This window comes from Culex pipiens, chromosome 2 (genome assembly GCF_016801865.2).
Source record: "Culex pipiens pallens isolate TS chromosome 2, TS_CPP_V2, whole genome shotgun sequence".
NCBI lineage: Eukaryota > Metazoa > Arthropoda > Insecta > Diptera > Culicidae > Culex > Culex pipiens.
Window position 1 is genome coordinate 132300112 of NC_068938.1, and position 24480 is coordinate 132324591.

Here is a 24480-nt window from a genome sequence, read left to right on the forward strand (position 1 = left end):
GATGCTAGATTCTATTTACTTTTGTAATTTGACAAATTTATGGTTTTGCTTTTCAATTGTGGAATTCAGTTGAATTGCAATTTTGGACTAGCCACTAATCACTGATACAATTGTTCCTTCCTTTACGAAATCCCCTACAGACCCCACACAACATTATATCTATAAATATCTCAGAGTGTTTGATACGGTAAGTCCACGCCTATTTCCTTCCCTTTCAGAATTATCATTGACAGACCCTAATAATTATAGATTATAAGAAAGAACTAAGTGTTGGCGGTTCAGCAATAAAATAGTCACGTGATGCTAAAGAATGATCGGAGAATTACAGTTTTAAACTTTTTGTATTGTTACGTCTAGTTGTTACAAAGTCTAATGCGCGAATGATTCAGTCAAGAACACCCCGTAAAAAAAAATCCGACTTTTCGCATAACTAAGTCGGGTCTAGTCGGATGGTTTCGGCCGATTCGTTGGCCAACGAATCGGCCGACCGGGCAGCAGACTTCTGTGTAGTCTTTACATAAGCGTCTGGTGGTAAATCGGTTGTCGAAATGTGCCGACGAAATCGGTTACAAAAACAACCGATTTTTTACCGATTTAGTCTGTGAATAAAATAAAATCTGACTCAACCCAATTTAATCGGTCTATTCGTAGGCCGATTAAAAATCTTACTCCTGACGAATCCCGACTAAATCGGCTAACTGGTTGGTTGTTTTTGATTACCCGATTTCGAAGGGTGTTTCGTTAGGTCGAGAACTGTCAAATTTTTTACGGGGCAGGAAATGGTAAATGTCAATAAAACGTCACTCGCTTGTGACAGCAACTGCTATCAACGCTTGACAGCGAGTGTGCCCAGTGGGCTTCGCACCGTACGGTGTAATCTAACCACAAGTCCTTTCAAGATGCTTTCTTCGGACTAGTAGCGCTTGTGTTTGATTAGATTAGATGGTTTGAAATCACAGTTATGTAAAAACTAAACGAGTTTTATTTCAATATTTTATCATTTTATTAAATTGTATCGCCTACATAACTTACACGGATTATTTTAAAAAGGTTTTGTTCGTCATTTAACACTTTGTACAAATAAAATAGTGTCTCACTGCACCTAAAATCCTCCTAAAAATCAATCACTTTACAAAAAGCCCTGCATTCAGTTGCTGAAATCATTCGTTCGGTTGCACCCCCCTGTCCGGCCCCGTTGTGTTCTCCACGGATGGTCACCCTCCGCCAAGCGTATCTTAATGTAAGATGGCATTCACAACGTGGCCGCGCACTTACTTTGTACTAACATCTACTCGGTGTGGTTATCGTTGGTGTAAATCTTGATGATCTCCTCGATGCTGACGAACGATCCGGCGACCAGGGCAAAGATCGAGAACGCGCCAAAGATGACGTTCTTGATGAGGACCCACTTGAAGGTGCCCAGTTCGTTGGGCCACCGGAAGACGGTTTCGACGACGCACGGCACCAGCAGACCGAGGCTGGAGAAGAAGATCGCTCCCACTAGACCGATGAAGGGTTCCAGGTCGGGCACGGCCAGGGCCACGCCGGCCATCACGATCATGATTCCGGTGCGCAGACCAATCTGGGCAATGTTGTGCTTGTCCTTGGGGATCTTGGTGTGGACCTTGCGCCAGAGGATGTCCATCGGGACGTAGAACTGCAGCCCGAAGGTGAACAGGATGGCGGCCGCGATCAGCAGCTGGGCAATCTTGGCGAGACTGTTGTGGGGGGAAAGAAGTGATCGTCAAAATCTCGTTGGGAAGCAACGCTTCAGGTGACTTACAGATCTTCAGCTGGCAGGTTCAGCGTCACACTTCCGGCGGACTCGTCTCCATACCGAACATAACCGAAGAATCCAATCACGGCGTACAGCGTAATGACGGTTCCCATGGCGGTGTTCAGCACTCCGGGACATCCCAGGAACTGCTGTGGCTTGGCCATCGAGTTCTCGACGGGCATCACAACGCCGATTCCTTCCATGGCGAAGATCACGGTACTGTTGTAGAGACATGATCAGTACACGAACCTTCAGTATTTCAAGAGGGAACCTACCTGAAGAACAGCGGAAGCGTGGCGAGCGAGGCAAAGTTCGGTTTGTCGTCAAACACGAGCGGGTCCTTGAAGATGTAGTACAGCGTGATGCCGAACGTGACCACGATAAACATGTTGGCGAGGAAGGAAAACGGCACCAGGAACTTGAGCTCGCGGATCTGACCGATCAGCAGGACGGGAAGCATCGTCAGCAGGATGTAGATTCGCACGCTCCAGTCCAGGTCGGCCGCCGTGTTGATAACCTTCTCCAGCGAGCTGCCGATGAAGACTATGTAGACACAGCCTGCGCTAAAGTACGTCGCCATGAGGCCGTAGTCCACGAAGAGTCTGGAAGAAAAAAAAAATGATATTTTTTTAGAAATTATTCAAATTTACACAACATTTTAGAAATTTTGATTTTTAGTGTTTAACATGGACATAGATTCGACACAAAATACAGTATAACAGCACATGGATTAATCTGAGTTCATGATGAGTGTCGAAACCTCTCACACGCGCACCAGCAAAACAATGTGTTCATTCGTTCGTTACTGGCACTGCCTTTTGTTTTTCGGTGAACTTTTCTTAAGATGAACACGAGAGTAAAAAGCCCTCGGTGTTGTGAAATATCCTCTCATTTCGATCACTGTACCTTTCTACTCTCTTCCCAAGTGATCATTTTTTTTTTAAATATATTATTTCATAAATGATTAGACGTGAATGGTTTTATTGATTTTCAAAACATAGGGGAAATCTACCCTTTCCAATCAAAAACCTATCTTCGTCATATGGAGAGTTTGATGCTCGATTAAAGCTCCAAAAATACTATTTGGGCTATAAACTTACCAGCAACAGCACCGCCTCGAGTAAGCACGCAAATGTATGCCACTTACTGGCCAAAAAGATCACATTTAATGCACTTTTGATCATAATTTGTATTTTGCGAGACCACTTCTCATCATTTTGTTGGCACACACAGTGACACACACGAGAATCCCTCAAACGCTTAATGAATATCGCCAAAATTAACTTTTCACTTTCGCTTACTTTTTCACGGCGCTTAAGATATGAAATTGCTTCCAACTACCGGCAACATGTTCTTTTAATCATTATTAAGGCACTCAATTGAAGAATAATCCCGAAAAATGTAATAAACTAGCAAGCGCCATCAAAAAAACAAACGCGCCAAGTCGTTTGACGTTTCAATTTTCACTTTGCATTCCTCTCGAAGGCTGAAGAAAACCGAGCGAGAGACGAAGGCAAAAAAGAACAAAGGCTGGCCGTCCACACCACCAGCAGCACAGCCAGCGATGCCAGGAAACTTTCCCTATAAATGCCACTTTTCGTGAGTGTTCGTTTGAACTGTCAGCGCAAATGGCAACACTCGACAGAGTGTTGGAAGAAAAAAGAACTAAGCCGATATTAGAAAAATGGGCGTGGCCCAATGCATTCGCCTCGATTAGAATACCCTTGGGAATTTTTTTTTGTTAAATGCTTGGTAAAGAAATAGAATAACTTTTAGTGAAAGTGAAAATAAACAGAAATGTTCACAAAAACTTGCTCTACTCGTTGGTGTACTTGGTTTTAGTAAAATTCAAGGGAGACTCTAGATTATCCAGCATCATTCAAACACGACCGCTTATTAGGATTAAAATGGGTAGATTTCCCCTAATATCCCTGTTCTAAAAATATACATATCTTGAACGTTCATGGTCATGCAGATCAACGAACTACTGTTTCATCTAAATATACATCGCAAATTTCATTCAAAACAGCTATCGAATAATTTATTACCTCATGATTACGCATTTGTCGAAAAAGATGCAAAAATCCAATGCCAATCAAGTTATTTCCGGATTGGCGAAAATGCTGAAATTTGCATTCATCATTCAAAACATTCCAACTATAGTCAAAGTAGTTTATCTTCTCTGTCCATAATTTGTGAATGTCAGCCCCCCACCAATGTCAATGCCAACTAGATTCATCGACCAAACGTACCCCCGCAGAAGAATCTATCAGCCAGCTAGTTGAAAACAGAGGTGACTGGGACAAGATTTGCCATCGCCGTCATCGTTGTCACGGCACACTTGATTAGTGCTAGTTGTTCCGAGCCAAAAGTTGAATGCCGGGGCCGCCACTAGGAAAGCAACTTTTTTTTTGCAGTCTAACCCCCTAAACGCCACTTGATCCTGACTCGGCACATGGCGTTGCCATCGTGCTATCTTGACGCATGTGGTTTTTTGACGTTTTCTGAAAATTGCATTTTCAAAAAAAGCTAGTTTTTTGACAACAGGTTAAAATCGATTCACTCTTATCACAAAAATCTCCTCGAGGCAAGAAAGCACGACAGGCATTCATTTGACAGCTGGCGGATTGCATCAAGGTGAGACACGCGTCGAGCCGCGATCAGCCGTTTAGGGGGAAGTGTGAAGATTGCGATGTCTTTGCCGGGCGGTGTGTTGATAAAAGTCGTGATAGCTTCTGAAAGTTTCTGTTTTTTTTGCTCGCTTAGATTAACGCCAGGCCTTGTCATGTCACCGCGCTCACGCATCTAATTTGACAGCGCGTGTGTGATTAATCACGCTTTGATCGGAAGCGTCATTGATATTGAGGGAACTGATCGTGGAAGTTGTTGTTGAAATTGGGATTTTATTATTTTTTGAAATTATCCTTTACTGTCATGTTTTCTTTTCCCTTTTTTGCGATACGTAATAAAAGAACGCTCCAAAAGACTAAAAAAGTAAATTGTAGCTAATTTGCTCATATTTTGGGTTTTTTGCAGAGTTCCTTTTTTATGAAACATTTTTAAAATGAGCTAAAATGCCAAAGACTATGAAATGGCATGCCAAAGACTATGAAATACATTAATAATTGAATACATACACAGCTAAAAAAGTAGTAATCCAGCTGCGTGTAAAAGGCCTGGGTGTAAAATAAATATTGCATTATTTTATGCAATTTTATGTGATTTTACACCCTGAAATATGTAGTCCATCGGTATGGGAAACCTACTTGACCGAAAAGTCAAGCTCATATATGCGTTTATCGTAACAGATTTTCATCGGTCTGAAGGCCGAGTGGGGTAAGGCGCCAGTCCTTACTGTTGGTGCTGGGATTGAATCTCGTCGGTTGCAACTTTTTTTTTTGTGTTTGCAAAAATTGTACATGCAGTGTGTTTATTTTGACCAAGGTGATGTGATTTTTATTTATCTCTTTATATTATTAAAAGACTGGTTATTACATTTTTGAATATTAATAATTCCAAAAATTGGATAGAATATATTAAACTATTCAGACTTTAGTCCCGGTTTTCCCCAATTGGCCAAAGCAGAATAAAAAACAAAATTTATGAAATCCACTTGAAAGATGATTACTCCTGAAAGTTTCATGAAGATATTTCATTATTAAACTGAGTAAGAGACGATTTAAGCACAAAATTTTGCCATGCGCAAAGCAAACTGTCAAACTTTGTGAACATTTTTTTCTCAAGATAGGATGGACCAAATTGGCTAAAATTGGGGAGAAGACTCACAAGACCTCTCGTGTACATGACGATGCCTGATTTTTGAATTTTGCATATTTGAAAAATGCAAGAATCAAAAGCTCTCTAGCTTTTATATGAAAAACATAAAAATATTTTTATCTTATTTAAAAATAAACTTTTTTGAATATCGGTCTTCGTCAGGCACACGGAACAAGTTTAACGAGTGTTCACCAAAATTATGAGCCGATTTGGTCAAAGCAGTGTTGAGATATCGTGGCACCCATTTTTTGAAACTGCCAACTTCAAATTGTTATATCTTGGCAATAGTACAACCAAAAGTTTTCAAATTTATTTTGTTGATAGATGAAAATATATATTTTAATGTCTTGAAAATAGATTTAAAAAAGTTTAAATGTGTTCTCATACCAACCTCTGACATTTATGCCGATTTACATTTATGTAACCCCTTAAGCTATTTAAAAGCTGTCGTCTATGTTTAGATTGAAGTGTAGATTATCACCAATTAATATAACTAAGCTGATTCTATGATTTTAAGTTTGAAAACATAGCAAATATAATAAAAATATAGATTCTATGACTGTTTGAAAAAATACCGGTATCCCGGGAATTCCCGAGATTTCAAAAAATATGTTTCCCGTTTCCCGGGAAATTCAAAACCCGGGAAAATTAAATATATATCTGCACATATAAAACATAAAAAAATATTTTTGACAATTTATGTTGTACTTACTTAAAAATAAATTTTCAAAAAAATTTCTAGCGAAACAATGTAATTGGGCCAATGTCAAAGTGTAAACAAAGAGTCGATCCTGCTCGTTCCTAAGGTAAACATCAAAGGGCGGTGCAAAATCATGTTTCTGACTTATGATTTTTTTTTTGAAAAAGTAGTTTTTTAGAAAGAAATTTGCAAAGCTTTTTTTTACTTTTTTAAACCAAATTACCATTTTGTGCTTTTTACCACAGACCTTTTTTCCGAAATTTCTTTGATATATTGTGAAATCCTAACAGTATCGCAACTGTAACAAGACATGTAAAAAATTATGTCACAAATATGTGTAATTTAACTTCTGCAAGTTGTAAATTCAACACTATTTTAGTGTTTTGCTACTTTTTAAGTCTGAATTTAGGTAATAATACATCATTAAAGTGGTTCCGTAGTCTGGAGCGAATCGGGACTACAGTCTGAATAGGGACAGCAGTTTTTTGAGCACTTAAAGCTTTTATATTTGGGAATGGATGTACACATTTTGTTGGACTGAGTCTGTTCTAACCGAAACCAATCAGAAAAATCAAAATATTGTGCTCCAACATGGTTAAAACTGCTGTCCCAATTCGCCCCATGTGTCCCGATTGACCCCAGTTTACGGTATTATTACACGTACAAATTTTACCCCTTCCAAATTTACATATTTTTTACTGTGAATGTCATTATACATTTTGTGACAGTTTTTGTTTAAACATTTTGATAATTAGGCTTGGAGTTCAGAAATTAGCTTTTATGACTTTTATGAAAGGAAAATTTTAGACAAATATATTGCAGTTTTTATAAATTTCCCAAAAGAAAGCCACAACTGAAAAATAAAAACAAGAGAAAATGCCAGAGAAGAGGGACATGAACAAGAAAATAAATGTATTTTCAACGGTTTAACTGTACTGCCCAGAAAAGTTTAGATATCTCATCGGGAATTTACAGCAAATTGTCGTTATATTCACAATCACGTTTTTTTTATTGACGCAATAGCGTTATTTGAAATATTGATGTTAAAATCAGCTTAAGACACTTTTAAAATTATGTTATACTCAATTTGAGGGATTTTTTTTCATAAAAAATCTCCAAAAAATCTTTAAAAATGCATTTTTTTAAGTAAGTGTTTGAAAAATAAATCTCATACATTTTCTTCAACTTCAACCTAATACTCACTTTGAAAAGTTGGCCATCTTCCGAAGTTTCACTGGTCCGTACTGGAACACACGTTCGGCGGTTTCGGCAAAGCCCAGCACCGGTATCCGCGTCTTTTTGCACACATCGTGCGACGTTTTGACCTGAAGGACAGAGCGAGTAATAAAGCATATGAGCAGATGATCAAACGGGTTATCAACACTATTTATAGCAAAACGGCGCGTTTCAACCGGGGGGCGGCGTGAAGGTCACTTCCTGGAGGCAGGAGTCAGGTTCAACGCCCCCCTCGGAAGTTGTGTGATTAAGGAAGAGGTAATCAAAGTCTATTCGATGGCGATCTTGAACCTGGGCGGTATGCTAATGAGGGATGAGTACTATTATACACTGAATGGCTACTATGAAGTACAGTTACTTAAGGGGGTTGAGGGTGGAGGGGGATTTCGACGCGACATGTGCTAAAACGTGGATCGTCGTGTGTCGTCGGTTATTGGCTTGACCACGCAAAAGGTGAACGTGACGATAAATGTTATCATTGTTTTGACTTCTTTTTTTGCCGAGCTTTTGAGCTACGATGAGTCGTAGCAGGTTTTTTTTTGCGGAGATTCAAATCTCATTTCCGGTTGAGTAGAAGCTTGAAGTGAACTGTCTATGGAGTCGCATCAATCATTGATAACGTTGATTCCTACGATAACCTACTGCAATTTTTAGAATCTGCTTCGAACTTCAAATTCGGGTTATCTCAATGTCAAATCTCTCTTTAAAAACACTCAATAAAACTAGAGCAACAACGGTTTTGCCATTTTGGCGCGAAATTGCCAAGCCTGCGAAGAAATATGTTTCTTCATTTTATCACGTGAGTCGGCGTGGCGCGGCGTAAAAGGCCAACGCCGGTCATAAAATACCACAATTCGCCACTTTACCGTGATTTGTGATGACTCCTCGTTGTCTTCGTTGTGATGATCGTAATAGATTGTACGCGCGTAGCTACTTTATAGCAGGTATGCTGCCGGTGAGAATGTGATCGGAAGTACTGGATCTTTTGTTTGTTTGTTTTGATTTGCGTTACTCTTTTGCACGGAATATAATTCGGCAATTGGTATTCAGAGCGGGCCAGGGGTGAGTGTTGAGGGTTTCCCGTAGTTCTAGGAAGAGTGACTTGTCATTTTAAAAGACAATTGAGTCATGTATGCCTTCAAAAAAATAAAAATAAACATGCGTGAAAATTTGTTTTTTTTTGCAAGAATAATAATTGAAATTGCGTGAAACTTTTACCAAGTGATTGAAAAACACAATTAGTTACTTTTTATGACTATGGAATTATTTGATTACAGTGCAGACACGATTATCCGAAGTTCGATTATACGAATGTGTCTTAGGAAATTCTGAAAACCGACATGGACATGGACATTTTATATCGTAATTTTTATTTTCTTACTGTAGTTACAAGATTCGAATTTTGCGACCCAATTTCAGTCAATATTTCATTATTCTGGCCATAATTTTGGATTTGAAATTTCCAAATCACTTTAGAGAGCACTTTTGAGGTCATATTTGAACTAAACATATTATAAGGCAACGCATTTATTCGATTATCTGAAGTTCGAAACTATTTCAAACATCGCATTTAAAATTTAAATCAAACTAGAAATTCGTATATGAATTGTTTTCAGCTAAATTAAATGATATTTCCATTAAGTTTTCTAGATTTCTAGATTCAATTCAGCAATTTAACAGTCTTTTTGAATCATTGATGAACACGTTCACAAATTGATGGCTCTTGAAAAATGTGATTGCTAGATGTTTAGTAAAAATGTTCAATAACTAACAATTTAGAGCAATTCCAGCTCAAATCAGGATTTTTTCTGGTACTTTTGTACCCGACCCTCTCCGATTTCAATGAAACATTGTAGACATGTTATCCTAGGCTTATATAAGTCATTTTTGTGTATATGGAGCCAATAGTACTCGAGAATAACATTTGAGAAGGGCGTAAAGTATTTAAATATTTTAGTATTTTGCAATTTAAAAATTACTGTATCTTGAAGCCGTTGCATCGTATCAAAAAGTGGTCAAAGACAAACTTGTAGGAAATTGGACGAGCTTTCTGATAAAAATACACTGAAACAAAAATACACGCCACTTTTATGTCATTTTTCAATTTTTAAGTTTAAAAGTTAAATTTGAAGGTGATGTCACGATTTTTATTTCGCTCCAAATTTTTGAGGAAATACTCAAAGATGTTACCAAAAGAATGACGAAAAATGCAGGGTGGTATGTCTCTCCTAAAAAAATACAAAAATCATTTACTAAAACTGTTTTTTTGAAAAGTGGTCTAAACGTCAAAATTTTTAAAAACCGGTAGTGGGAATCGATTCCCCAGATAATTTTACATAAAAGTCTCCATATTGACCATTGTCCTATGTCCAATCCTTGGGAAGATACAGCGGTTTTAAAAATAAAAATGTTGAAAAAACGGTGTTTTTGATGGTTTTTGGCATTTTCTATATGACAGACTTGGTTTTTCAGTCTCGTAAATATTTTTACCGGAAAGCTCGTCAAATTTCCCATAAGTTTGCCTTTGACAGCTTTTTGATTTATATCGTTTCTATATTTACGTAATCAAATTTACTATCCGGGTTTCTACCACACTGAAAAAAATATTCTATTTTCAGTTATAAGCAATGTAATTAAGCTTATATCTGTAAGCCCTTACATCCAATTGAAATGCTGTCAAAGGCAAACTTATGGGAAATTGGACGAGCTTTCCGTTAAAAATATTTACGAGACTGAAAAACCAAATCTGTCGTATAGAAAATGTCAAAAACCACCAAAAATCCCGTTTTTTCAACATTTTTATTTTTAAAACCGCTGTATCTTCCCAAGGATTGGACATAGGACAATGGTCAATACGGAGATTTTTATGTAAAATTGTCTGGAGAATCGATTCTCACTACCGGTTTTTAAAAATTTTGACGTTTAGACCACTTTTCAAAAAAACAGCTTTATTAAATGATTTTTGTATTTTTTTAGGAGAGACATACCATCCTGCATTTTTCGTCAGTCTTTTAGTAACATTTTAAGCTGTTTCCTCAAAAAATTTTGAACGAAAAAAAATCGTGACATCACCTTCAAATTTAAGTTTTAGACTTAAAAATCAAAAAATCTCATAGATGTGGCGTGTATTTTTGTTTCAGTGTATTTTTATCAGAAAGCCCGTCCAATTTCCTAGAAGATTGTCTTTGACCACTTTTTGATACGATGCAACGGCTTCGAGATACAGTAATTTTTAAATTACAGAATACAAAAATATTTAAATACCTTATGCCCTTCTCAAATGTTATTCTCGAGTACTATTTGCTCCATATGCACAAAAATGGCTTATATAGGCCTAGGATAACATGTCTACAATGTTTCATTGAAATCGGAGAGGGTCGGGTACAAAAGTATCAGAAAAATTCCTGATTTGAGCTGGAATTGCTCTTTAACAACTTTGTAGCAAAACTCATAATGATTTGTTTTGAAGTACCGATTTTAATTAACTGAGCAATTCTCTGAGATTTCGGTCATTCGTTTTTTTTTGTATTTTTTAATCCGGCTGAAACTTTTTTGGTGCCTTCGGTATGCCCAAAGAAGCCATTTTGCATCATTAGTTTGTCCATATTATTTTCCATACAAATTTGGCAGCTGTCCATACAAAAATGATATGTGAAAATTCAAAAATCTGTATCTTTTGAAGGACTTTTTTGATCAACTTGGTGTCTTGGGCAAAGTTGTAGGCATGGATATGGACTACACTATTTTTATTTTTTTATTTTCTGATATGTTTTAGAGGACATCAAATGCCAACTTTTCAGAAATTTCCAGAATGGGCAAAAAATCTTTGGTAGAGTTATGATTTTTTTAAACAATGGGTAATTCTCTACCAACTCACACGAAATCGGGAAAAGTTGCCCCGACCCCTCTTCGATTTGCGTGAAACTTTGTCCTAAGGGGTAACTTTTGTCCCTGATCACGAATCCGAGGTCCGTTTTTTGATATCTCGTGACGGAGGGGCGGTACGACCCCTTCCATTTTTGAACATGCGAAAAAAGAGGTGTTTTTCAACAATTTGCAGCCTGAAACGGTGATGAGATAGAAATTTGGTGTCAAAGGGACTTTTATGTAAAATTAGACGCCCGATTTGATGGCGTACTCAGAATTCCGAATAAACGTATTTTTCATTGAAAAAAACACTAAAAAAGTTTTAAAAATTCTCCCATTTTCCGTTACTCGACTGTAAAATTTTTTGGAACATGTCATATTATGGGAAATTTAATGTACTTTTCGAATCTACATTGACCCAGAAGGGTCATTTTTTCATTTAGAACAAAATTTTTCATTTTACAATTTCGTGTTTTTTTCTAACTTTGCAGGGTTATTTTTTAGAGTGTAACAATGTTCTACAAAGTTGTAGAGTAGACAATTACAAAAATTTTGATATACAGACATAAGGGGTTTGCTTATAAACATCACGAGTTAACGCGATTTTACGAAAAAAAGTTTTGAAAAAGTTACTTTTTGCGTTTCTCTTTGTTTCGTCGTCCGTGTCTGTCGCGGGTGACCATGAACGGCCATGATCGATGACGACCAACTTTTTCAAAACTTTTTTTCGTAAAATCGCGATAACTCGTGATGTTTATAAGCAAACCCCTTATGTCTATATATCAATTTTTTTGTAATTGTCTGCTCTACAACTTTGTAGAACATTGTTACACTCTAAAAAATAACCCTGCAAAGTTAGAAAAAACACGAAATTGTAAAATGAAAAATTTTGTTCTAAATGAAAAAATGACCCTTCTGGGTCAATGTAGATTCGAAAAGTACATTAAATTTGCCATAAAATGACATGTTCCAAAATTTTTTACAGTCGAGTAACGGAAAATGGGAGAATTTTTAAAACTTTTTTAGTGTTTTTTTCGATGAAAAATACGTTTATTCGGAATTCTGAGTACGCCATCAAATTGGTCGTCTAATTTTACACAAAAGTCCCTTTGACACCAAATTTCTATCTCATCACCGTTTCAGGCTGCAAATTATTGAAAAAAACCTCTTTTTTCACATGTTCAAAAATGGAAGGGGTCGTACCGCCCCTCCGTCACGAGATATCAAAAAACGGACCTCGGATTCGTGATCAGGGACAAAAGTTACCCCTTAGGACAAAGTTTCACGCAAATCGAAGAGGGGTCGGGGCAACTGCTGTGTGAGTTGGCGGAGAATTACCCCAATACAATTTAAAAAATGGCCAGAGATTAAATATATAATAAAAACAGAAATACTAGCTCTGGTTCAATCTGAATTTTAATTAAATTTGAATATCTGATATCAAGAAAAAACATCCATTTCGTTAAAAGATTTTTTGAAGCTTTTATGGAAGTTTTCTGGAGCACATGTTAAGATTGTAGGTATTTCTAATACTTCTAATACTAATTTTATTTCATTGGGAATACTTAATATTATATTATAAAATAAGTCAAAATTATATTCTAGATTTGGATCAAATGAAGGATATTTTTTTTATTTTAGCTTTAAAAAAGATTGAAATCAATATTCTAACTAACTGAAATATTAATAGCAAAAAGATACATATTGCATAAACATACATTAAAACTTTGTATTTGTGCATTTGTTTTGATTAAAACAACGACATCTTAATTTGTTTTAATAACCAACGAATTAAGCCTATGTCAGTTGAAATATCTTGTAGATTTCAATCATCAAAAATGCCACATATGTCATGTTTGAAAAGTACGTAGTAAATTCTTTTAGAAAAAAAAAGATTTGGCTGAAATACAGTAGTTGTTCGGTAACTGGGCGTTGTTTAACTGGGCTGCTTTTTAACTGGGCGTTCGATAACTGGGCCTTAGCCCAGTGCAATAGCAGACAAACGTCAAAAAAACTAAAACAAACCGAAACGACCGAGGGGTTAATGGATGCAATAATCATGTTCTATAAATAAAAAAACTTTTTTCAAACATTTATTTAATTTCAAGGCACAATTAAAGACATATGAAAAGAAAGCATTGGAAATACATTTGAGTAACTTTTATTTTAATATTTCATCAGGAAAATGTTATGAATCGTGGTCCCCTCGTTATTTTTCGTTCAGCCCAGTTAGCGAGCAGCATTCGGTGACTGGGCTACGTTCTCAGCCCAGTTACCGAACAAGTACTGTAACTAGATTTTGAAAAGAATATGTTTGACATACAATTAGTCATAAAACAATTAAAAACAATTTGTTGAAAGTGAGTTTGAAGGAAAGTTTTTGCATTCAGAAATATTAGAGAAACCAGAATACATTACTTTGAAAGAACATAAATTTCCCTTAAAAAACAAATTTGAATTCAAGACAGGTCATGTTAGTAAGATTGAATAAACTTAAAGAAATACTACAGAAACTTTTTATAGAACTGTTCATGTTTGAAACATAAATATTATCACAATCATATAAATATTTCAGAAAGATGACCTTTTTGCCTTTCTTACTAAAGAAAAGTATAGGTTTTACTTTATGGCTGGACATAATGTTCATGTTCGTACATATGATGATTCAGCATGATTTTTTTTGAAAGACTATGAAATTACCTCAAATATTTTTGATTTTAGACTTTTCTCGTAAAACTTTTTAGTTATGTTGAAAAATATACATTAAATATCGAAGATATTATTTAAATCAGAATAAATTATGTTGATAAGAAAATAGCGAACTTTTTAATGAACTGTTTGCAAGCATGATTAATATCGAAACAAAAAAAAAAAAGATTTATTTTGAAAAAGAAATAAATTCTCTTCAATATGTGGGGATTCTCATCCAACTTTATAAAGAAATGTTCATGTTTGAAAGAATGGAAAAACTCATATTTACCCTTGTGGCCATTTAAAACGAATTCAAGGTTTTTATAAATTTCATCAAATTTTGGAAATATTTCATTGGCAAATTTTTTAAAAATCAAGAAACTTTGGTTGAAAAAATATCAAACGAAAAAAATGTGAATTATATCAGAGTCACCAACTCAGCTGCAAATTTGCAAACAGCGAACAATTCCACGATTTTGCTGACAAAACAACCCTTGCGCTAAGGTTCATTTGCGGTTGATTATCCTCAGAGCCGTACCTTGGGTCCACGACGCCCTTGGCGAAGTATCAATTTGGCGCCCCTCTCAAATTTACGAGCATTTTAATAAATTGATGATATTTTTCCATGATTGCTTCAAAGAGTTTTGATTTTATAATTGCAATTGGAGTCCTTGATATGTTTAAATTCAGAAACTCAGTTATTTTATGTTCAATTATTTGATTATTTCAAATAATTAGAGATAGGTTAAATTGAAAATTTATTGTAGGAATTAGGTTGGCTGAATATTTTCTCAGATTTCATTAAATCGATAATGATATCAGGGCTTGTTTTTTAAATGTTTTTTTTTTTTTTCAGATAATTTCACATAATTTAATTCTCAATCATGATACTTTTTGCTTTAACTTGTTAGCAAATTTGATATTTAATAAGCCTGAATAGTTTGATCTGAACTAGTATTAATTCTATTGTATAATTTCCCGGATTCGTAAAATAATCAGGTGGATTTCATTACGGTGTAATTCAAAAAAAGGAAAAAAAATCCCTCTTCAAAATTAAAAAAAAAAACGATACCCGTGTGCCCTTTTGTTTAATCTAGATAAGAATCCTAGCAAGCTTAGTAAAAAAGAACACACCGGCACCGAAGTATAGTTTTTAAACATGCAGCCGTAGAATCAAATTTAGTCAAAATCGAATAAAGATCATTAAAATCCAGCGATCATGATGAAACTTATTTTAATGATAAAAATAGGTAATAGCATTATATTTGGTAAAAAATATTAAGATAAGAAATTTTATTTCGTTTTTGTGATTCGTCCAAACGATGCTTGAGAATATTTTTAATATATTTTTTAGTTATGTTTTGCGTTGATTTTTTTCATAGGTATTTTCTTTGTTTATTTTCAATTTGTAAAATAAATTTTATATTCTAGTAAATTATTTTTTGCACAAAGCTATTTGAATGTTCTCAGACCATGTTGATTTTTTTTGCTTTTAACTGAATTTTTAATAGTTTCTCATTACCAAAGCTTTTTAGACGATTTAAAAAGTAAACAACACTTGTTAAAGAACGGTATGCTGATCGGAAGGAAAGCGGTCAAGAAATGTTGCGTGTTCTTTTCGTGACTCCCCCAAGAAAAGTTGATAGTTCGGTATGAGCGCGATTGACGGTGTGCGCGCTTGAGGTTTTTTCGAGGAAAAAATAAAATGATTCAAAATATAAACGAAACGAACTTGACTTTATAGCTGTCGGCCACCATAGGAGGATGGCGTCGCTATTTTTAGACCACATTTTCCACTTTTTCTCATCGAAACCGACTACTTTATTGACTTCATTTTGCTGGGCGAGATAGGACGCCGTCTATTTTTAAGACGATGACTCAGCACTTTTACACTCTTGCGCTTAAAAAAACCAGGTGGCAGCACGATGTAACGCCACGTCCCTATTGCTAGTAGCAACCACTAGTGTCTTCCTTTTATCTACAAGGACTTCGCCGCCCTGGGCTCCTAAAGTGTATGAAAGTATGGCACGGAGCGACGGCGCCGAATACCCATATTTACACAAAGAATTTTAGAGCGCCCGCCGCGGGATTCGAACCGGCGACCTCTGGATTGTGAGTCCAGTGTGCGGTCCGATTGATCCACACGGGCGGGACTATATTCAAAAGTTAAAATTAAAGATTAAACATTTTTATTCAAAAACTTTTAACAACAATTATAAACAAAATTATGATTTCTATCAATAATTGAAAATTCCTGTTAAAAAACTGAAAATTATAAATTCTTAAATTCAAAAACTAGAAAAACTAAAATAAAAAATTATGTAACTATGAAATAAGGAAATAAAAAAATAAGGAAATTAAAAAAATTAGGAAATTAGGAAATTAGGGAATTAGGAAATTTGGAAATTATGATATAAGCAAATTAGTAAAATTAAGAAAATAAGAAAATTATGTAATAAGGAAACAAGGAAATTACCAAATTATAAAATTAAGAAATTAGTAAATTAGGATGTTAGGAAATTAGGAAATGAGGTAATTAGGAAATTAGGAAGTTAGGAAGTTGGGAAATTTGGAAATTAGGAAACCAGGAAATTAGGAAGTTAGGAAAATAGGAAATTAAATTAAAAAAAATAGGATATTCGGAAGTTAGGAAAACAGGAAATATGAAAATCAGGAAATTAGGAAGTAAGGAAATTAGGAAACTAGGAAATAAGGAGTTACGGAAGTTGGGAAGTTAAGAAATTAGGAAATTTGGAAATATGGAAATCAGGAAATTAGGAAATAAGGAAATTAGGATAATCGGAAACTAGGAAATCAGGAAATTAGGAAGTTAGGAAATTTGGAAATTATGAAATAAGGCTGGTACAAATGTTTAATTTTTTTTTTCTTGAATTTTTAAATTCTTAAATTCTTAATTTTTTGAATTTCTAAATTCTTAATTTTTCATTCTAGATTTTTTTAATTTTGGAGGAAATAGAGTTTTTGATTGTTATAATTTCGAGGTTTTCGTAAATTTGTATTTACGAATTTCTATATTTCCGATTTTTAAAACTTTTGAAATTTCGACTTGTACATTCGCTTAGAATTTTAAAATTTTTGAGCAATTGAATTTATAAAAACTTTAATATTAAAATTATTATTCTATTCTGCTTATTTTTAATTTCCAAATTTCAGATTTTTGTTTAAATTTTCCTTATTATTTAAAAAAAAATATTTGAAATTTCTGAAATGTTTGTTATTTTTTAAATATTTTTGAATTTGTTGTTTGGTTGGACTTCAAAATTTCAGATTATTATTGTATTTTCAGTAAGAACATTTGTATGATTATTGTCAAGTTTAATTTCACTCTGATTTACTTCATTTTGGTCCCGCAATGTGTGGATCAATCGGACAGCACAGGGGACTCGTAATCCAGTGGTAGCTGGTTGGTACTAGCAATAAATAGTTGGAGACACGATGGCCGACATCTACAAAGACAACTTCATTTTACTCCATTTCGACCACAAAATTTAAAATAAATTTGTCCTTTTAATTTCATTATTCTGCAATTTGAGATTCAGTGGGAATTTTAAACATAATTATATCCAATACAAAATTATTAAAACATTTGTAATTATCAGTCGCATTCAAAAAGGAAAATTACAATTCTTTGATTTTAACATCAAAACATGTTACAAAAAAGCACCGCGCGAAGAAACGTCAAACGCAGCTGCGTACCGCTTAAGAAAAATCTTTTCGTGACCCTTTCCTTGACCGTTTCTTGGGCGTTTGTTTTTATGGAGTTTTGCGTTCCTTCCGATCTGCATACCAACCTTAAGGCTAGTATGAAGATCGGAAGGAAAGGGGTCAAGAAACAGCTTTACGAACAGCAGAACAAAGGAGAGGGAGCGATTTCTTGGGTCTTTTCTTCACCCTCTCTGACTTGCTTGCGCTGCCGCTGCTGCCTATTTGATTTTTTTCTTGACCGGTTCCTTCCGAAAGCGTACACCGCTTTAAACTAAAACTGAAAAAGTGATGTTCAGAACAGCTTATGCGCCCTGAAAAAAAATTCTTGAAAAAATAATGGTGATTGGTGAGAATTTACAACCGTTTTCCTATTTCAAAACTCTAGTATTTTGAAATAGCGTAGGGAAATTTCAATGCACGAAGTTGCTTATAAAAGGGGAAATCGATGGCCATTTTTTAAACTCGAAAATGTCAAAATTTCAAAAGATTTGTATATATTTTAATGTTAAAATAATTCCTTTTTCAAAGAAGCTCATTTTTTTCACAATTTAGCTGATTGTAATTCACAGCCAAATTAACATGAAAATAACATATAGTTAGATTTTTTTAGTCTGGAAGGTATGACTTTAACTTTATTATACAACAGTCTAAATTTTGATGCTGTATTTATTTTGAGAAGCTCTTCTTGAACTCCTTGAATTTTCTGTCACTTGAGCGGGGAGCTTCTTTGATGAAAAAATAAATTTAGAATAAAGTATGAATTTAAAAAACACTTCGGTAGAAATATTCAAACAATTGATTTTGGCGCCCCTAAACATTTTTTTTTAAATATTGTAAACTAAATTATCTAGCTATTTGTAGTTCTACTTTATAATTTGGCGCCCTTTATGTTTCAAATATCTAATGAGGATGTTATAACTGACATGAAAATTTTGTACAATCATCGATTTCGGCGCCCTTGGCGGTCGCCAACTGCGCCAACCCCTAGGTACGGTGCTGATTATCCTCAATCATTCCGCCATAATCGACACAGCGATATTAAGCTACTGACGATGGAACAGTCCCGTCTGCGTGTGAGCAGTTTATACCTAAAAGTGATTACAATAGTATTTGTCTGCTTGATAGGCAAATTTTTGCTCAATCCGTTCTCGGCTCAAATGTGACAATTCAGTACAAATTTTTTGCGGCATGTTTTTGTTTTGATATAAATCAATGAACTGTAAATATATTAAGTTTCAAGTGTAATCAATTTTGATTTCGTCATACAGCCCAATAGATCACAAAGACAATAGATAATGACTTTCGTCAATTGCTCAAATGATTTGTTTTGAAACTTTTTACATTTTTTTACAATCCAGTAGATACAAACGGTAGCAAACCTTCCTATCAACTACTATAAACGATTGATTGGCAGAGACCACACACAGGCGGTTCAGGTCGCAAGATTGCGCGAGCCATAAATCGAAATGATAACAGAAGCCATTGAAGTCACAAATTGGTTTTCAATAGCCCATTGTGGGACTTTTGGGCTCAACTCGAAAATTGATTAGTACTGCTATGAATCAGAACTGGAACGGGTTGACCGGTTTCAAGGGGAAGGGGAACGTCGCCGTCGTGCTGTCTTGACGTAGGTTTGAGGAATGTTGTGTCAACGTGGGTGGAGATGGTACAACGGTGACGAAATGACGTCGAATCGATAAGATTTGACAGGAAGATTTGTGCGAGTGTTCAAGTGACGAACCGCGTTTACCGCTTGAAGTTCGCATTTTTATGGCTTTATTGACAAGCTTATCAAACAAGAACGTGGTCGGCATGAAGTGATGACAGGTATTTATGATTGATTGCGGGGGTCTCTTGTTATCGGTAGCTCACAATAAAATTGTTGCAAAAGATTTGTGGATTAACTCTAATTACGGATCAAGGCTGAGCGAATGCAAGGCTTTATTGAAATGGAAAAACTGACAGCAAAGTCACGATATTTAAACTAAGTTTTGAGAGTTATTGACATACCAGAATATGCACACAGTGCGTACAGATGAGACCGATTATCACGGTACCGATGGCACCAAACAGGAGACCAGCATTTTTGAAGGCCACGGGCATGGCCAGGATGCCGGTACCCAAGGAACTTTTGAGTAGATGGATTAGAGAGCCACTCGTGCTAAAAAATAAATAAGACAACACAATTTTAGGACATTTATGCTTGCTGACGTAGTCGCTCCTTATCGACGCTTTCACTGATTCGATTGTGCGACTGTCAATTTGGCTCTTATCAGTGTGCGGTCGTCGTCAGTGGGACACTCTTATGGGAAATACCTGTTTGGTTTATCAATCTGGCGGTGTTCGAACGGGTTGTACTCTTCATCGTCGACGGGATTATCGGCGAGTTTGGTGCTGAAATTGTGAGGGGGAGATTGATTCGTTTTAGCTTAATTGGAATTATATTATTGAGTGTATACTAAAGGGCGAGAGATAAGGTGACATTTTTTGCGAACGCATGATGACCTAACGTAGGTACGAATTTGAGGCGACAGCCATCAATTACGAAAGTGTCTAATTGTTTTATTGGACGATATATTAATCGATCAATTTTGTCAGCTGAAGTTGACAGCGCGTCTGAAGTAACATTCAAACAGGGTTGTATCATTGCAGATTCTTCGATCTAAATTCTTAATTTTTTAAATCTAAAAAACTGTATTTTTATCAATCTTAAAGTTTGGTTATAATGTTGCTTTTTGAAAAGTATGCCAGCATGATTTTGTTTGTAAATATTAAGGTTGTTCCGCAAAACTCAAATTTTTTGAAGTTGATGTCAGTAAACGCTTGAGTTTCGTCAACGTATGATAGATTTGGGCTCCCTGAACTCGCTCCAATCAACTGGATTGATTTTTAGTGAATTTTCGGCGAAAAAATAAAGTTGAAAGTTTGAAATTTGATTCAATGAAACACTCTCAGAAACCAAGCGCCTCCATGGAAGATTTCTTTCTGTGTGTGTGTGTGTGTTCAACCAATCCAATATCCGTAGGCCGGCTACGAAATTATGGGAAAGTATAATCTGTATCAGACTTGGTTTATGCTGATACAACTTATTGCAGTCCCGGACATTAGGTGGTGTTAGCCCTCGCGCTGCTTCCAATGACCCATTTCAGAATGACAGAGCTCCTTGCGGTCCAATTCCGAGGCCATTGGGCATTGTCCGGCCCCGCCTAAACATAGAGCAAGAACCTGACGGGTCCTCGACCTATCTTTAAACTTCCAATCCCATAAGGCAAAAATGGGATCAGCGTGTATTTAGTTAAGTGGCAATGATTAATGCAATGTCAGTTTTTTTTTTGGGTTGATCTCACCAAATTAGTAGAAGCTCCTCCTTAATGTTTTGACTGAAGTTCTCCGCAGATAATGAACTGGTAAACGTGGTGACCAGAATATCCAGATCCGTTACTCTAGGAAGGTTTTCCAGCTGCTTTTTATGCTGATGGGATGGCCAACAACACACCTCGGCTGCACTTCTTCTTGTTCTTTAAGACACCGAACGCCCCAAACCAAAATTCACAAAAAAAACTAAAAAACTAAATCTTCAAAACACCGTCATTTGTCTCCAATTTGCAGTTCAGGATTTTTTGAACGCGCTCGTAACTTCGAAAACCGTACAGCAAAATAAAACGATACAAACGATAGAAGTGAAAGCCGACGCAATTTGACGTTTGCAAGTGGAGCAACGCGATGCTAAAATAAAAGAAGACAACGAAGACAACTTTGAAAGTTTTACTAATTTATCCTAAATACCACAAAATCCGACAACTTTTCAGCAAAATCCACAAGGAAACACTTAAATGGATTTTAGTGCCGCTTTAACACAAAGAATAGGCGCTCCTCAAACAGTTTTACACCATAAAATCGCGAAATAAATTGTCGCGTTCTCACCGACGAACCGCACGCTACCACAGACTTAACAGACCCTCCATGGAAGATTTCTTTCTCAAACGAAAAAAATGGAGGACCGGAATTATACCATTTGTACCCGAAATTTCGAACTTTATTTTTTCGCAAAAAAATCACTAAAATTCAATGCTGTCGATTAGAGCGTGTTCAGAGACGTCAAATCTATCATACCATCATGAAACTGAAGCGTTTACTGTTTATTTGACGAGTTGTGTATTTGAATACCGTAATCTGGGGTGAATCGGGACTTCAGTCTGAATAGGGACAGCAGTTTTTACAGCACTTAAAGCTTTTAAATTTGGAAATGGATGTACACATTTTGTTGGCCTGAGTCTGTTCTAACCGAAACCAACCAGAAAAATCAAAATACTGTGCTCCAACATGGTTAAAACTGCTGTCCCAATTCGCCCCATGTGTCCCGATTGACCCCAGTTTACGGTACATGAAAAATTAAGCGAGCTAATTTGTCAGAACTTTTGTGAAACTTTGAAAAGTTCGTGTGAAACTCAAAAAAAAAAAAAAATAGAAAAAGTACAGAGTATTCAAGAAATTATGAGTTGAAGAATTGAAGAATTGAAGAATTGAAGAATTGAAGAATTGAAGAATTGAAGAGTTGAAGAATTGAAGAATTGAAGAGTTGAAGAATTGAAGAATTGAAGAATTGAAGAATTGAAGAATTGAAGAATTGAAGAATTGAAGAATTGAAGAATTGAAGAATTGAAGAATTGAAGAATTGAAGAATTGAAGAATTGAAGAATTGACGAATTGAAGAAATTGAAGAATTGATGAATTGACGAATTGAAGAATTGAAGAATTGAAGAATTGAAGAATTCCAGATTAAATTTTCAAACAACCTATGCAGTTTCCTATGCAGATAGACCTTTTGAAAATTTAATCAAGAATTGAAGAATGGAAGAATTCTCGGGTGAGTTTTCAAAAAGCCATAAGAGCCACCGTGACCTACGGCCCTTGTTATTGTTTTTCTTTAAATTGAAACAATATTTCATTTGTTTTAAGTTTAGGACGTTTGAAGGACGTGTAGATTAAAAATTTCAAGCATTTTTAAATTAGTTTTTCGTAAGTACACGGAGAAAAAAGAGTTCCCAAAATCGTGAACAAGCGTTAATGAAAATGGGAACCTCGAACAAAGTGCTCAAAACCCATGGTACGATTTTGAAAAGCGTACCATGAATTTTGAACGCTTTGTTGGTGGTTCCCATTTTCATGAACGCTTGTTCACGATTTTGGGAACTCTTTTTTCTCCGTGTAGGTCGAATAATTATGCAAAAAGGGCTTTGCTTACCAATGGCTCTTACGTTTTTTTGAAAACTAATAAGAGAATTGAAGAATTGAAGAATTGAAGAATTTAAAAATTGAAGAATTGAAGAATTGAAGAATTGAAGAATTGAAGAATTGAAAAATTGAAAAATTGAAGAATTGAAGAGTTGAAGAATTGAAGAATTGAAGAATTCCAGATCAAATTTTCAAAACAACCTATCCGTTATGGGTTTCCTATGCAGATAAGACCTTTTGAAAATTTATTCTAGAATCGAAGAAATGAAGAATTGAAGTATTGAAGAATAAAAAAAATGAGACTTCATATTTGAAAAATTAAAGAATTTAAGAATTGAAGAACTGAACAAATAAAGAATTGAAAAAAATAAGAGTTGAAGAATTTAAGAAATGATTAAAAATAATTTTGACAGTCAGCGGAAAATTCGTACAAGAATGATGTTCGGAAAAATTAAATATAAAAAATATGAATTAATCAAATAAATGTTACTCACGTGGAATTAAAATCGCTGGCCACAAATTGCGCCGGTGGCGCGGGCTCCGGGTTGGATCTCACATTATCTTCCGTCATTGTGCTGGGATACGATTTGCGCCCGGCAATCTGTGTAGACACGAAAAAGAGAGGTTTGGTTGTAAACATGTTTACTTGACAAATTCACATTCATATATCGGCTGATTTTGTAGATTGAACATCTGTTACCACATGAATTCGTTTGCAGTTATTTTCAAAAGTAAGGATTGTTTTTCGAGCACCAATAAAATTCTCACGTGTTTTTGAGCGTGAAATTAGCGACCTGCCCTTTTCATCGCATAAACAATGTAAAATAATAAAGACACTACTGTTGAACTTGCACTTGAAATCGCTACTTCAAACACTTGAATTTTACTGTAGTGTCTGCGAAAAACACCATGTTATTGGCCAGAGGTTGATCAACTCAACCGAAGCTGTTGTTCCCGAGTTGTTCCACTTATTACGGGCACTTGAAACTTGGTACATTAGTTAGCAATAGTGAACTTAGTAAAAGGTTCAATTTACACCAGTATTTAAATAATTCAGCATTCTTTAAACTAAAGTTTCTAATATTCACCTTAAAAATTCACTATTAAACACCGGTTAAGACCAAAAGCTCAAACAAAAAGAAAGGAGATTTTCCGAACCGTTCGCGGCCAGATTGCGCGAACAACTGAACGTAAAATTTGTCAACCGTCTGGTCGTACCGGCCTGTCCTCTGCTTGCTACCGTACCGCTCTGATATACTGGCCAGATAGCGCTAATCGTGCCAGGTGGAGTACGTCGAGTCCTCCCCTAATCTAAGTATTCACTGACACAGTAGGCGATGAGTGTGTGTGCTTTAGTATACTATCGGTACGGCCGACCGATGCATCATCCTTTATACCTTCCCCGGCCTACTATAATCTTCACAGTCAACAACAACAACTACAGACAAGGAGGAAGGACTTACTTTAAGTG

The 24480-nt window shown here is 35.6% G+C and overlaps 1 protein-coding gene across 1 annotated transcript; it reads right to left on the minus strand.

Moving 5' to 3' along the window:
• Positions 1–1028: 1028 nt before the first annotated feature.
• LOC120424646 (proton-coupled amino acid transporter-like protein pathetic) lies at positions 1029–24238 on the minus strand. Its single transcript, XM_039588819.2, has 8 exons — positions 24098–24238; positions 23504–23610; positions 20091–20168; positions 19785–19935; positions 7458–7579; positions 2053–2379; positions 1784–1996; positions 1029–1718 (listed from the first exon to the last, which is right to left on the minus strand). Exons 2-8 carry the CDS (start codon positions 23578–23580, stop codon positions 1289–1291), a joined length of 1398 nt encoding a protein of 465 aa, XP_039444753.1. The 5' UTR covers positions 23581–23610; positions 24098–24238; the 3' UTR covers positions 1029–1288.
• Positions 24239–24480: the final 242 nt, after the last annotated feature.